The 15098-nt window shown below is 49.9% G+C and overlaps 2 protein-coding genes across 3 annotated transcripts in view; one reads left to right on the top strand and one right to left on the bottom strand.

Moving 5' to 3' along the window:
• The window catches only part of ABHD2 (abhydrolase domain containing 2, acylglycerol lipase), a 41162-nt gene extending 34996 nt beyond the window's left edge, over positions 1–6166 (top strand). For both annotated transcript variants that reach the window (XM_065642088.1, XM_065642089.1), the window contains exon 11: positions 456–6166. In XM_065642088.1, the coding sequence (XP_065498160.1) occupies positions 456–652 (197 nt within the window). In that variant the 3' untranslated portion in view covers positions 653–6166. The remainder of the gene's footprint in view (positions 1–455) is intronic.
• Positions 6167–8993: 2827 nt separating this feature from the next.
• RLBP1 (retinaldehyde binding protein 1) lies at positions 8994–13043 on the bottom strand. Its single transcript, XM_065642080.1, has 7 exons — positions 13032–13043; positions 12619–12747; positions 12126–12327; positions 10856–11034; positions 10035–10193; positions 9263–9373; positions 8994–9152 (listed from the first exon to the last, which is right to left on the bottom strand). Exons 1-7 carry the CDS (start codon positions 13041–13043, stop codon positions 8994–8996), a joined length of 951 nt encoding a protein of 316 aa, XP_065498152.1.
• Positions 13044–15098: the final 2055 nt, after the last annotated feature.

The following is a 15098-nucleotide window of genomic DNA, read 5'->3' as shown; positions in this document are numbered from 1 at the left end:
AGCATGAGCAGAGAATTTATCTGTAGCTGCTTCCAGACAGAAGCAAGCATGGGGATTTTCTCACTGTACATGGAACAAGGTGGCTGATGCACTGTCAGAGCTTTGCAGCTCAACATGATGCTAACAGTCCTAGTTCCAGTGTTCATGAGTTAAAGAATGAGCATACTTACAGCAATACATGTTTTGCTGTAATGGCATTTCTTGAGCAACCTTCTTGTACTGGCTGGGATTGGTTCCTGCAGACTGTGCTGTTCTGGGAAGCAGTAAAGTTATGTGCTTTGAACTTCGAAGTATCTGTGGTCTTCGTTAGTAGATTTCTGCTTTCTACATACGATTGCTCCTTTGGTTCAGATGCTATGCCAAGGATAGAGTTGACTATCACAGCTTAATATGGTTTCATTCTCAGTTCTAGGATGTTAACCTTCTGGAACTTTGTGCCTCCTTTTGTTTTACAGAGAAACGGGAAAATGTCATGCATGTGCTGCCCCTTCATGGAGGCCACCTGGGATTTTTTGAGGGGTCTGTACTATTCCCAGAACCTCTCACCTGGATGGATAAGCTCGTGGTGCAGTATGCCAACGCCATCTGCCAGTGGGAGAAGACAAAGTCTCACTGCTCGGACACAGAGCAGCCTGTATCTGGCCAGGAGTAATTGATCCAAAGACTCTGGATCACTTCATATATCTCTCCCTTTGGGAACATGTTGTTCCCTCACCTGCTGCTTCAGGTTTCCATTCTCCTTGATATACTATGGCTGGGGTTTGATCACAATGTTTTCTTCCAGAGTGGAGTTAAAGCAGAGGTTGATGTTTTGGTTAGAGCATCTTTGCATATATAGTCACTTGGGTTTGTAATTTACTGCTCTGTTTGAAGAATTAGTTTGCTGACTGTGACTTGTTACAGGGTTATTAAGCTAAAGACTGCTTGCTTTAATATAGCAGAAGTTTCAAATGTCAAAATATCTTCACCTGCTGGTCAAAAACTTGATCTGCAGCATTTGTTTAGGTGTAGATGACAGGGTAACTATGATTCTGTCTCCTCTGTCCTGGTGCTGGAAAAACCTTATACCAAGCTACAAGCCAGCGAATGGTTCAGTCTGTAAGCCACTAAAATGTGACTTGGAAAACAGATGCTTGACTGCAAGTGGAGTTCCAGCATTGCACCATTTCAAGGGAAGCCTTTTAGTTCCTAGGAATGCACTTACACAAGTGAGTCAGTTTAAAAATACTTAACTCTTCCATGCTTCAACTATCTGTGGATTGGTGTGTCTTTATGCTGGGACTCAAAGTAGAGAGAATCTGTGGGCTGGTAATACCAGTTTGTTTCTATGTAAATGTGGTCTCTTGCACCAAGACCGGATCAATCAGCTTCTTGTCATCTTTGACTCTTTTTAATGTAGTAATCTTTCTGGTACTGGATTTTTTTTGTTTGACCCAGGGCTTTTTAAAGCTGGCTCTGGCTTCCAAATGGAAACCAGTGATTAAGAATCTGCAGGATCTTTCTGTGAGCTCAATCTGTTTTTAAGGATATTTCATAGAGAATTATGTACTCTGTTAGGGATTAATTTGTTGAGGAGAAGATATCTATGTAGATTTATTCCCCTTATGTGAGGGTAACTCATAACACAATTTTTCCCCTTAGCTTTCAAAGCATCAAATGGTTTTCAGACACATGACTTGCCTTACAGCTGATGGGGAACTGGATGTCTCTAGCCCTGTACAACTGAAATGATATCTTTGCATGACTGACTACTTCCATATCTGTGTAAACACTGTAGGATTACTGGCTTCAGTAAGACACCGGGCTCTTCCTCACTTGAATTCCTTTTCCACGCCCAGTTCTAGTTTTAACGTGTGAAGTGAAGCGTGGAAGCTGTTTGCAGGAAAGATGCCTACTTGCTTGTGCTTTTTCCTCAAGTGGCTGTTCTGGTCTATGCCAAGATGGTTGTTAAAGACTCTGGTCCATCTCTTGGAAGGAAAGTTGTCCCGTGACAATCTGGAGACTGAAACTTTGTGGTCAAAATCTTTTTTCCTTCTACTGTTTGTTCTGTCAATATTGTAGTCTCATTAATCCATCCTTAAGACTTTTTTATCACAGTGTCAATGAAATTCTTTTCCTGTCATACTTCCCACATCAATTAGCACTTTATTGCTTCAGCCTTGGTCTGTGTTGCAGGCACTTTAGCTTACAGCTTAAAGGTCAAACAGGCTGTGAGACTTGAGTCTGGTAATGTTGGGGAACAAGCCTTCTGGACTGCCCTGTTCCTGTGCTTCAGTAGGTTGGAGAGGTTTTAGGGTTTTTGTTTTAATAAAGCAATAATTAACTATTGTAGCAAAGGTGCATTATCATATCAGGAAATTCCTTTCATTTGCCTTAGGCCGGACACCTTGGCCTGTTACAATGAACTGTGGCTATCTGCACATTCTCCTTGTTAGTAAATCCACATTTCCTTTTTTCCTCAAAGATGTGACAAGGTAAAGCTATAGCAAGACTTGGCCATGCTTGTGGCTGTTCCTTAAGAACTATTTTAGGGCATCAGTTAGCAAGGATATTCTTAGCAGATGGACACTTTGTCTGTGGTGTTATCATCTTATTCATACTGCATTTATACATCACTAAAATCTGTCATAAGACATTTCAGATTTTTTGCTTAAGTAGCTGTTCATGTAATATTCATCAGATACAACTTAAATATCTTCTTGCTTCAATAGAAGAGATTGTAAAACACCACTTGTATACACCAGATAGATACAGTATAAATTTAGGTGTGTAGGGGGATGTGACTTTTATCTCCAGTGGGTTACAACTTCAGAAGTGTTTCAGCTTTCATAGTATGCTACAGCTGTGGCTTACACAGGTCATGGCTGTCTGCCTTGAGGAAACAAAACTCTCCTTCCTCAGTCCAGCTTTACTATGCTGAGATGAGTATTGACTTCAGACAGCTTCAGAAGAACACAAGTTGTCCTTGGTACTGATACTGCTGTTGAAGTGAAGAGCCCATTGTGTCACCCAACATGTGGATACCTATGAAAGAAAGGTCAGTGTGCATATGACCCCCTTTGAGAGCAAAATATCTGCTTTCCTCAACTTGAGAGCCTTATCAAAAGCAGGGGCTCTCTGTCCAGCTCCCCAAGTGTCCGAAGCTCTACTTTCCATCCCAGAACCCCAGATCTGGCTCGGTACTGTCTGGAAAGGTTAATGCTGAGGCAGAGCATGTGTTTTGCCTCTGCTTTTTGGCTAAATTGTGCCAGTCCCTCTGAAAGCAGAGTTTTGTCCTGGGAAGCTTTTTTTCTTGGAAAAATTTCCTCCTTCCCTTTTGTAAAGATCATTCTTGATGGACCAGGCCTTCAAACATGTTTTTCTGAGGTATGAGGAAGCTACCTTTTTAGTGCCAGTGTGCCAAGATGCATGGCACTTTGTCTAATCCTAATCTGGAATACACTTCTCTCCAAAAATAAAGTGATACTAGTCTTGTGATATGGGCAGGTGGTCTTCATTTGCCCAGTGAACTCAACCTTAAATGCAGTCTGAATTTTGAAGTCTTAGAGGTGAAGGCATCTTTTTTTTTCTCTTGTCAAGACACATGAGGTGGTTGAAGTGCGCACTTGTAGACCATGACAGTGCAGGCTGATAGTGCAATTCAAGATTACAGCATGATGACTGTATCATGTGCTCTGTTTAGTTTCAAACAGATTAGAAAAAACATTTCTAAAGAAAAAGCACACACCTTTCCTGTTTTCTCATCACTGAATGTAAGTAGCACTTGACCATAAACCCTAAGGACTCTCTCAATCAGTTCAAAAGTTGCAGAACTATTCCTGTTTGGTTAGGCTTGTCCAACCATCACCTTTGTCAGTGTCTGGAGAGATCTGAAGCTTTTAAGTGAGCAGCTGGGACTTGCTCTTAATGGACACAAGGAACTTGCAGCTTCCACTACATCAGATCTCACAGCAATTTGTAATGGTCCCTTGGTTACCTTCTAAATCGAAGGTGTTTTCAGATGGGTCTGACAGTGGTGTAGTTGTACTGTAAAGACAGATACTTGAATTTCCCTGCAGTCTTTTCCTGAGCATTTTTCTGCAGTTTCTGTTTAGGAAGATGTAAGTTACAAAGACAGGGCATTATGCAAAGATGCTGGGAACTATTCTCTCTAGTACTGAATTCAGCCAAGCTACCTGTGCGTCATCTGTCCTGGGTCTGTCACAAGTTCCTAGACCACAGCCCTTTGACACGTGGTGCCTTGCCCTTTTTCTCCTCTTCCCTTGACATCAGCATATCTAGAGACTTCAGTAACAGCCCTGTCAGAGCTTTTGGGGCTTTGCTTTCTAGTAAATGGATTTTCAGACACAAGATAATGAGACATCTCTGGCAATACACACTGTACAAGTGTGCGCTGACTTAAAGGACCGTTGTGGGCAGCCTACAACTAGCTACAGTCTATTTTAAGGCTTAAAATAACAATGTATATAAACAGTGGATCATTTTCAGCGCTCTGCTCCTCTAGCAGTAGGGATTGAGTCATAGAGGGAGGGTTTGCTTTGCTTAATATGTGACTTGTTACCTTACAATCCCAAAGTTCTTATGTCTATTAAATATCCAGAAGTGTAGCTGGAAGTAAATTGCTTGAGTGACTGCATCTCAAAAGAAAGAGCAGAGTAGCAACTTCAAGATTAATTGCCAAACAGTTCAGACACCTGGATTACTTCCAAGTTTTTCTAGAAATATTATGTCTGTCTGGAGCTTATTGAAGTTCTTCACATCCTTTTTCCAGGAGACCAGAAAAGGCCCTAGCCCTCTGCTGCATGTATAAGTAATTCGTTGTGAAGAACATCTTGTTTCTGGCTTGAGTCATGTTCTGTGTGTCCTTACTCCTTTGGTGGGTCTGTTGGGTGGGTCCCAGAGCCACAGTGACTCAGAGCAGTGTCAGTGTCTCCTTCATGGCTTCTGGGTGAAAAGCAAACAGCTCTTCTTGGTGTGAGGACTCTGAGTTTCCTCAGAGTTTGACTCAGAGCTCCACTCACCCAAGGAAGAGGTGCCCTGTAGCTGTCCCCCTTTTATCACTGGGAGTGACTGTTACACTGGCCTGGTGGAAAGGTTTCTAGGGTTATCCTGAACATCTGTCTTTGGTTTTGTTGGTCAATCAGTGGACACAAACACTGCAATCCAAAGCAACATTTATCAGGTTGGATTTGCTGGTATTGAATGACCTTTTTCCAAGTCTCTCTGACATTCTCCAAAAGCTCCAGCTGTGCATCTGCAAGAGATTCTTTCCTTCTCACCCAAAGGCCTTGCCTAGCCCAGATGGCTTTAATGCCAGTAAGGAACTGATCACACAAGGTGGCTCTACACAAAGCTGTCTTGCTTCTGTCTGAATGACAAGCTCAGATTGGTCATGCAAGAACTTTGATTAGGTACAGAACTTTCTTCTAGGATCTCCACTATGGCTCTGCTGGGATGCTGACCCTTCTGATGGCTCCTGCTAACTGGGAAGCCTTAAAAAAAAAAAAAAGCCAAACAAAACTCACTTTACTTGATATAACCAAACCTTACTGCTTAGCCCAAGTCAACAACTTTCTGAAGGAGCATGTTTTCTTATTGTGTTACTTGACAGCTTGACCATGATTCCCCGTGACAGATCACTAGACATTCTTATTGAGAAAGCATAACTCCTTTCTCTGAAAATCCCAAGCCGAAAAGGTGTGTGGAGAGCTCAGGAAAAACAGGCCTGTGCCCTTCTTGTTTTGCCCATGCAGCTGTGTTAGAACAGGCTGAGTGACTTCTGATGTTCTTGATGAGCAGTTCACTATGAAAATATTTTTCAAATTGGCAACACTGTACTCTGGAACCATCTCTAAATGCTGCCCTGAAAAAGCTTGTGTACCAAGACACCCTCCCTGCTGCCATGTTCTGAGTCAGATTCTCTGGAGCTGATAGCTGCAGGGGAGATGATTTGCAACTAGCAATGCAATTTTTCTATATCTGCTGATGTTTACCTTTAAAATTATATATAAGTAAATATATAACAGTGTCTTTCACTTTTTTCTTTAATTTTTGTTCTCCTGTGTGGTGTGAAATGGAGGTCATTGCAAAACAATGTAATTTTGTTATCTTTGATTCAGTGGAATTGCTTTATTTAAAAATAAAGGACTTATTGAAGTCAGTGCTACATGTAGTGACTGTGTGCAATGTTTTTGGGTGGTGATGTCCAGCTGTCACAGGTGAAGCAGCTCAGCCTTCCAAGGCCCAACTTGGGGACCTAACTGAGGGGTGACTTCATCTTTTCCCCCCTTTCTCCCTTGCAACGTGTGGCACAAGCCCCAGTGCTGCTCAGGCCTTTCCTAGTTGATTTTTTTTTTTTTTTTGGTCTTCTGGCCAAGAGAGGTCCCTGATGCCTCTAATAGAGAATAGAGATGATATCAGCTTAAAAAGTGGAATGCCTGCCCTGAAAATGCTGAAGAAAGGCCAGTGGGTAAGAGCAGGTTCTGACAGTCCTGTGTCAGCCCCCAGGGTCACTAAGTTGCTGGCTGGAGGAATTCTCTGGAGGTGGACCTATGGCTGTGCCAGGACTAAGACCTGAAGCTGTGGCCCTTCCTGCAGCATGCAGGAGGACTCTCCTCTGGGGTGACAGCTTCCCTGGAGTGTGTGTCAAAGCCTTTGGCTCATGTCTCTACAGAAACAGTCATCTGTTATTTTATCCTTATTTGAGACTGAGTGGAGTTCCTATCTTTCAGCAGCTGGCAGAAAAAACAAACGCACAACAGCATCTCTAGCTGGGAGACTGACAACTAAAGGGTTAACCACTTGTTTGAGCCCAGGTCATAGAAAAGCCCAGCTAAAAGCACTACTTAACTGACATTAAGAGTTCACTGGTGTGTGGTGATATTTTTTTTTTTTTTTTTTTTTTTTTTTTTACGCCTAGAGACCAAGTGAGACAGATATGGAAGGTAACTGACTGGTGAGCTGTCTAGGTGGCTGGGCCGGCCCAGGACCATTGCTGCTGTTTCCCTGCAATGAGAATTGCTCTTTGGAAGGCAACGTTTTGCGCTCCAGCTCTAGTTTATTAGCTATTGTGACTTAGCTGTTAGATCTACTTGAACACTCCCTCCTGGCTTGGTGAGAGTCACTCTGGGGTGAGCTGAGGTCAGTGTGGATTGTGCTCCCTGCTCTGTTTGCTGTGCTGTTCCATCTGTTCCATCCCCATCAAAGCAAGCTCCTGGCTGACAATTTGTCACCACAGTGGTGAGCAGCCACAGGGACCTCCTGAGAGCTGTGGCTGTCCCAGTCCAAATCCCAGAGGCAGCAATGTGGTTCTCCCATCTGTGTGTATGGGTTGGGGTTTTTTTTGTCCTTTTCTGTTTTTTCTGGTGTGTGTTTTGTTTGGTTTTTTTTTCTCCCAAGCAAGCTGTGCTGTTGTGTTTGCACTGGCCTGATGGTTGTGTGGTTGTCACATGCAGTTTCCTTGGGACGATTCCAGATGCTTCCCAGCCCCGTGGGAAGTACCGCACAGTACAGAGCCGAAATGCAGCAGAGAGGTGCCTTTTGCTCTCTCTCCAGGCCCTTGCACAATGTTGGCGCAACCTGAAACTGGGACCCACTGTGCATGGACCAGCCGTGCTGCTGAGGCTGGAGAAAACAGATTTAACCTCAGTCGCTTCTGCCCAGACAGGTCCCATCCTCCCCGCAGCTCTGGAGCCGACATCCTGTCTGGTTTGAGCCTGAGCCAGCACCCTGATGAATGCAGCTCTTGTCAGCACCCTCCGCCTCGGCCGGCTCCTGGTGTGTGACTGGTCCTCTGCTTGGCTGATGAAAGGTGCCCGTGTGTAGCTGCAGAGCTGGGAGGTGAAATGAGGCCTGCTGCAGGACCAGCTTGATGGAGAAGCTGCTAACCTGGGAGGAGACCAGTGCCTTGCTCCTCTGAGCCCTACTGCTCACCAAGGGGAGAGAAGATGGTCTGGAAACAGGTATCAGATCAGCTCCTTGGAGGAGATGCCTGGCTCATGAACCAGAACAGGCTGCCTTCCCTGAAACAGCTACTTCTGCCACCCTCCTCACCACCCCTGTTCTGCTGACTCCACATTAGCAAGGGCTAATTAGCATCAGGCACAGCTCGTTTGCCAGGTGAGGACCCTCCTCTGCCCTCTGTGGTGGCTTTTGGTGGGGTTTCCCTGACCGAGCTCCCTCTCACAGTGCAGTGCTAGGAGAAGCAGCTGAGCTGAGGCTTTTGAGGGATTTAGGAGGGTATATTTTGCTTGTCATTCACTGTCCTGCAGTTAAAATCCATCTCCTGCTCTTAATGGCTGCTGCAGACTCTGTTCCTCCTCCCCGCCTGGCTGAGCTGGGATTAGGCAGAGCCAGCTCCACCTGGGCCACTGGTTGGTTTCTTGTTTGCATCTTCTGGACTGTTTTCTCTTTCCTGGTTAGAGCAGATGACTGAGAATTGGGGATCCTTGCCCGGGCAAGGGGAGGCTCATTCTGGGACATGAGGAGAATGGAGATGGCTGGTTCCTTGGCCCCTGTGCCAAAGGGCAGTCAATGATGGGGGGACAGCACTGAGACTCCTGCCCTCCTTAGAACCAGCACTGCAGCCTGTACCAAATAAGCTGCACATGCCACAAGGGACCCCAGAGCTCCACTGTCAAACACTTTATTTCTCTCTTGCTGTAGCTCTCCCTTCCCAGAGCAGACACTCTCCTCTCCTCCCATTGCAGCTCCAGGGCGTGCTGCAGGAGGTGGCTGGTGGCCTTTCTCTGCTGGCTCCTGAGGGAAGGATGCTCTGCCAAGGATGCTCTGCCTGGGGGGGGACAGGGCTGGGGGCGGACAGGGCTGGGGGCAGCCTGCTGCCAGTTTGGGGAGAGGAGGGACAGGCATGGAGCAACACACCCGGAGTGCCTCATCATGAGCAGTCATTCAACCAAAGCTACGGTAAGGAGGTGGTGGGGGTTAGAGGGCCACCTCTGATCCTGTTAAACAGGGGAGGTGGAGCAGACCCTGGTTTAGAGAGCTGTGTCTTCAGCCTCAATGCGGGGCCCAAAGAGCTTCTCTGCAGTTGCTTTGCCATCATACTTGGGCAGGTTGCCACCGAAGTCTGCTGGCAAGATGTCAGCATCAATCTCCTGGTAGAAGGACTCCAGCTCCTCCCCGTGCACAAAGACCTGGAGGGAGATGGGAATGACCCTCAGCAGAGGACCAGGGTGACTCTTCCCAGCTGCTCTGTCTCACCCAGGGAGGTACCTCTGCCTCTGGGTCCCTTTCCCGCACTCACCCTCTCCAGCAGTTTGCTCTTCAGGAACGGTTTGACCACGTTGTAGGTAGTGGTGAAGTACCACGGCTGGTGGATGAAGTGGACAGCCTTGAACCGTGCTGGGAAGGAGTCCTAGGATCCCAAACCCAGACATGGATGGTTACAGAAGGTGCTGGCCACGCAGAGCTGGGTGGGCAGCAATGGACACCCCAGCACTGCCCTGATTCCCCTTGCCCAACCTTCCCTTCTCTCTTTGATGGCCTCTTTTTTGTCCTGACACAGAGGATTGGCCATTCCATCCCCTGGAGTACCAGGGAAGCTGAAGAGCCTCTCAGATGGTCCATTGTCCATTGCTCCCACTCCACAAGAAGGACAACATCTCATCTGTCCTCCTTCCCTGGCAAGGGCCAAGTGTCTTTGGCCTCTGGTCCAAGGGCAGAAATCCTGGAGTGCCTGTGACTCTCTGGGCCAGGCTGGGCTGAGAGGGTGGTGGGGAAAGGCCTTCAGGCCACGTTGTAGGATGCTGCAAGGAATGGTGGTACTGCTTCTGGTTGGCCATTTGAGAGGACAGGGAGCTGGGACCAGAAAAACAGAATCCATCTTGCAGGATTAAGACAGTTAGCTGGCAAGGAAAGGAGCATGTGATGGGGAACAGCCTCTCCATGGTGCTTTCTTGTGTTGCCAGTGTGGTGGCAATCCCAAACCCTGCTAGCCCCACCTTCACCCTTCCCTGAGCTCTCTGCTGCCCCAAGACCTGCTCTGCCTCTGCTGGGCACAAACTTTGCCACCTCACCTGCAGCATGTCCACCATCTTCTTGAGCTCAGAGGGTTTGATCCCTGATGCCTGCTGCATGGTGAAGCCCTTGAAGTTCTCGATGATGCAGAACCCATTGATCTGTGTCTCTTCATTTTCCAGCAGCTTCTCCAAGATAACACAATAGGCACGAAGGATCTGATGGAGAGGAGAGAGGGCTGGTATTAGGTCTCACCTCCCACAGACCCCAGAAGCTTCCCAGGAAGAGTCCAATGGAGAGTTAGGCAGAGTCTGCTTGTCACAGGCAGTCCCAGGTCTTCAGAGCAGGGAGAGCATTTTGGGGGTTGCTCAACAACTGCCACATTCTCCTTTCAAGGCGAGTGCCTCTCAGATCTGGATCAGTTATATGTTACCATCAGAGCTGAGCAGAAACAGGAGCTGGGAGAACTTGTGAGTTACATGCCTGGAGAACATTTTGCCAAGAAGGCCTTTCCATGCCCCATGCCTCAGTCTCCTCCTCTGCCCTGCGGGTCCCTCCTTCCTAAAGCAACTCGATTTAATGTTGTGGTGCTTTTCTTCACCTTGTGTTACCTGGGCTGGGGGATGCACACCCCAAACTTGGCCTGCACCTTGCCCCACGTCAGGGGGAAGGAAGGGGAGCCCTTAGGGATGGACCATGCTCTCCCAGTCTCCCTGGAAGGAAAAATTCAAAGGGCTACAGATTCACTTCAACCTGGGTGGCTGAAGGCTGTGTGTGGACGTATACACCTATATGTGTGTGTAAGGGATGCTGTGCTGAGTGGGACAAGCCTGGGAGCGGGACTGCTTTGCTCCAGGAGTGATGGCTGGGCTGGACTGACCTCATCAAAGGTGATTTCCTCGTAATCCCAGTTCTCGATGTTGAAGAGCATCACCACCCGGCCGTACTTGTCTCTGTTGCTCAGGATGCCAGGGTAACCGGCTTCGATGGTGCTGCGTACGGCCTCGGGGGTCAGGTTGTCAAAGAGCTCGGGGTACTGCTGGCGGAAGGTCACGTAGCCTGGAGAGATGTAGAAATCGGGGAGGACAAGGGCTGCTCACCCAGCCTCGGGAAGCCAGGGCAGCGCTGGGGAAGCCACCAGAAACAGGGCAGGCTGGTGATGGTGAGATGTTGGTCCTTAGCCCAAGAGCTGGGGACCAGCTGTGCCCAGAGTCCATGTGGGTCAAGTCTTCTCCAGCAAAGGGGGTGAGAAGAGCTCAGCCCTGGCCACAGCACACTTGGTGTTCTCCTCCCCATGGCAGGGGCTGCCCATGTCTGCCTTCCCTCCAACACCTCAATAAGCAGATAAAGTTTTTCCCCTTTATTTCTCATCTCCCTTTCTTCCCCATACGGGTGACATCCCCCAGCTCCCCTCCCTTGGCATCCTGCGGGCACAAAATAAGGAATCTCATCCTGGGAAAATGTAGGCGAACAAAACAGCTTGTCTGGGAGCCAGCACTGATAATTACAACTCATTATCCCCCAAGCAGACACAAAGAAGAGCAGAGCCAGAGCCAGGCAAGTCCCCACCAGCAGCCACCCCCTGGGCTGCCCTCCCACTCCCCTTCCGTCCCAATGGGTCACTGTCATTGTGTGGAGGGGGTGGCACAGCCCCCCAACCTGCCCCAGCCTTTGAGGGGTCCCAGGGGTGCTAAGCCCAACCCCACACAGAAGCATCAGGATGGGTGCGGGACTGGATCCTTGCAGGGGTACATAGGGGTGTGTGTAGGGCATGGACATCTTGAGGGGATGCAACCCAAACCAGCTGGTTTTGCTACACAAATGAAACAGCCTGCCACCACCAAACACTTTTTTTTTTTTTTTTCCATTTTGTTCAGTAAATCAGCAAGGAATAGGACTGTCCTGCTGTTGTGGGGTGCCTGGCACTACCCTCATTTATTTCCTTCCCCATCCCAACTCTTACCTTTGCATCCCCAGCCCTTCCTTTTTCTATTTATCCTTTCTCCACATCCCCATCCCATGCCAGGGTCCCGCTCTGCTGGCACAGCCCAGCCCAGGGGGCTGGAAGGCTCCAGCACAGTGCTGGGAGCTGCCGGTGGATGTGTCCCCCCCATCCTCGCCCGCTGTCACTGCCTGGGACCCCTCCCCACCTTTCAGCAGGTCGTAGGCCCTGTGTACGTCGAACTTGCGTGCGCGGATGAAGCGGAGGAAGAAGGAGTCGTCCTTCCCCTGCACCTTGTCGGCCACCGCCTTGCACACCTCCTCGCCGCCCGCCCGCTCCTGCACCAGCTCCCGCAGTGCCTTCACCGCCACCGCCCTCTGCTCCTCCGTCTCATTCAGCTCATCCTTTGCCTGGCGGGGGGGAAGAGTGAGGGGATCCAGCTCAGTGGTGCCCCGCTATGCACCCAAAGGCACCTCGGTGATCATTTAGGCACGCAAAAGCTGGATGGGGTGCAGTGATCCTCACTACAGCATCCTGGTGTGGGGAGGGCAGGGTCACCCAAGTCCCCTACTCAGAGATCCTCTGGAGTAAGCACATCCCCCCGTCAAACACAAGAGCCCGTCGCCAGTCTCCTCTGGCCCCTGAGAAGGAGCAGGACCCCCAGGCGGTGCCTGCCCCCCACTTCCCACAGTCACCCTCACCTTTTGCAGGGTGTGCGGGGGGATCTTCTCACACCTCCCGAAGACGGGGCCGTGGTCCTTGGTGGTGAGGCGCTCCAGCTTGGTGCGCAGCGCCTGCTCCTCTTCGGAGACGATGCGGAAGGTGCCGGTCTGGGGGCAAGGAGGGGATGTGGGGTTTCACTGGCCAGACCCTCAATCCCCTGCCCCACTGCATGTCCCCCTGGCTGGAGGGGCCATGGGGAAGGGCAGAGCCTTTGGACACACACCCCAAGGGTTGCAATGGGATGGGGATGGGCTCGTGCCACCCAGGCTTCCCGATACAAGATAAGATCTTCTGGGAAGGCAAGGGGTGCGTGGGGTGTGCCCCATCCCAGTGCTGTGGGGTGGGGATGCTCAGAGCCCAAGGGACAGGGCGGCGCAGGAACAGTACTCACAACTGCAGACATGTCGTCCTCTGTCCTCCGTTGGCCACAGGACACTGGGAGAGGGAAGGAGGAATCATCAGCAACGGGGATCCTGATAGCCTCCGCAGCATCCCCTGTGTTCCATCCCATGCCTCTCTTGCTCAGACAAGGACACCTCAACCCTCGTCAGCTCCGTCACATACTGCCTTCATCCCTGCCTGCCTGCCGGAGGCTGAGCAGCTTTGAGAAACACCAGGGATTTTTGTGAAAGTAGCTTAAAAATGTGGGCTTAAAAGCTTAAAAACTTTCGTCCTTTTTTTTTGAGGTCTACCTTTCCACTGGAGTTTGGGGGCATCTCATGGGGACCCTCAATGCCATGGGCTCACCCAGTGCCATTTAATCTGAGACCACCTTCATACGGGCAAAGGCGAGACCCCAGCTTTGGCCAGGTTGACAGCCAGCTCGTGCTTTTATTGCCTTTTATATCTACCACCCTGTTATACCCAGGATGTTTCCCAAACCCTTGAGCCCCTCTGCTCCAGCCAAGAGCCCGTCACCAGCTGCAAGGTTGGACTGTGAGCCTCTTGGCAGCTTTCTGATACCTTCTGGGTGAAACAAATTGTTCCTGCACATGAGGAGGAGGAAGCCTGCCTTCATCGTCCCTCCAGTGCCTGACCCTGCCCCTGCCCGGCCACAGCACAGCTCTGAGCCCAGGCTGTGCGAGGGATGCTTCAAACACTTCCCAGGGGCATCCTCTTCCCCGCCAGCTCCCCTTTTTCCAGGCACTAAAAGCAATCCCAGCCTTGGAGATGCCAGACTAAGGGAGGACTGGATGATGGTCTCCAATGCAGTTATTTCAGGTGGAAAAAGTCCCTGATACTCACCAGGGAGAGGAAAAGCTGAACTGTACACAGCGGGTCAGTGCACGGGGCTGAGACGGACGCACGGATGGCGAGGCCAGAGTGGGACCACAAGAAAGCTGAGCGAAAGCTTTGTAGAGTCACCGGGTTGGGATTAGACTGTCACAAGGCATCAACTCACTGCAGCTTTGTAATTAAGTCAGCACAACCCAGGCAAGAAACCCCATTAAAACATTACAAAAGGCAGCTGAGGAGAAGGAAGGAGGAGCCGGGGCTCTGCCAGCCAGCCGGACTGTGTATGTGAAGGGGCGGGCGGGGATGCCGGACCCGATTAACGAAGTATAAAAGCTTCTCGTTGTGTAACTTGCTCATTAGCACGAAGCAGGAGCAGAGGTAGGTGGTGGGCAGCCTGCCACCCCCCGCCTGCTCCCCCGGGTCCAGCGGGCCAGGTCTTTTTCCCGGCTTCTGCCCCAAAAAGCCTGGCAAGGTCCCACTGTGAATTTGGTCCCGTGGGCAGGGTCCAGCTGTGGGGATGGGTCCATGGCAGACGATGCTCCTGGGGCTGGTCCCACCTGGGGCTCTCCAACTCCTCCCCAGAGAGGCCACCCAAACTAGCACCCATACAGGGCCCTCTTCATCTTTTAAAATTAAAAAAAAACATAGGCAGATATCTTTTTTTTTAATTGTTATTATGCCCCTGAGTGATGGTTGCCTGCTTGGAGCTTTGGGAACTGGAACCACGCTCACCCCCAGGGTGGTGCTGTGGACCCATAGGGGAGGGAAGCCCTGGGATGTGGTAGGGACTACACTAAGCCCACACGTGAGTGCAGTGGGATGGCAAAACAAGGGTTTTTTGGGACATCCCAGCATGCTGAAGCCACATTGGGCAAGGGAGCCCTTGCAGCCTTAAGTTTTTTTGGGTCCAGGGTTGCAGGAGCTGGATGAGGACGTGGTGAGGACAGATGAGCCTGTGCACAGCACTTTCCCCAAGACCAGGAGAGGAGCTCGGCTGGGCTGTTTCCACAATGGGGATTTTGGGGAGATGGTGGGGCCAGGCTAAGCACCAGAGCAGGACTGAAGGGGCTTACACAAGGCATGTTTTGTAATGCCACCAGGATTTACGGATTTGGTTTCCACGGGGCTGCCCTGCAAACAGAGCTGAGATCCTGCTGTGACAGAGGGAGGAGGAGGAAGGCACGAGCCTCCAGGTGAAGGGCAGACGGTACAGGGAGGGAAA

The sequence above is a fragment of the Caloenas nicobarica genome, chromosome 10 (assembly GCF_036013445.1).
Source record: "Caloenas nicobarica isolate bCalNic1 chromosome 10, bCalNic1.hap1, whole genome shotgun sequence".
In the NCBI taxonomy this organism is placed as follows: domain Eukaryota; kingdom Metazoa; phylum Chordata; class Aves; order Columbiformes; family Columbidae; genus Caloenas; species Caloenas nicobarica.
This window is presented reverse-complemented; position numbering and strand designations above follow the sequence as displayed.

Bases quoted from the DNA above. Each gene is read 5' to 3' on its own strand.
- RLBP1 (XM_065642080.1), bottom strand. The intron at 12,328-12,618 runs GTGAGGGTGACT...CCCCCCCGCCAG, and splicing joins CCCCGCACACCCTGCAAAAG to GCAAAGGATGAGCTGAATGA. The intron at 11,035-12,125 runs GTGGGGAGGGGT...ACATCTCTCCAG, and splicing joins GGCCTACGACCTGCTGAAAG to GCTACGTGACCTTCCGCCAG.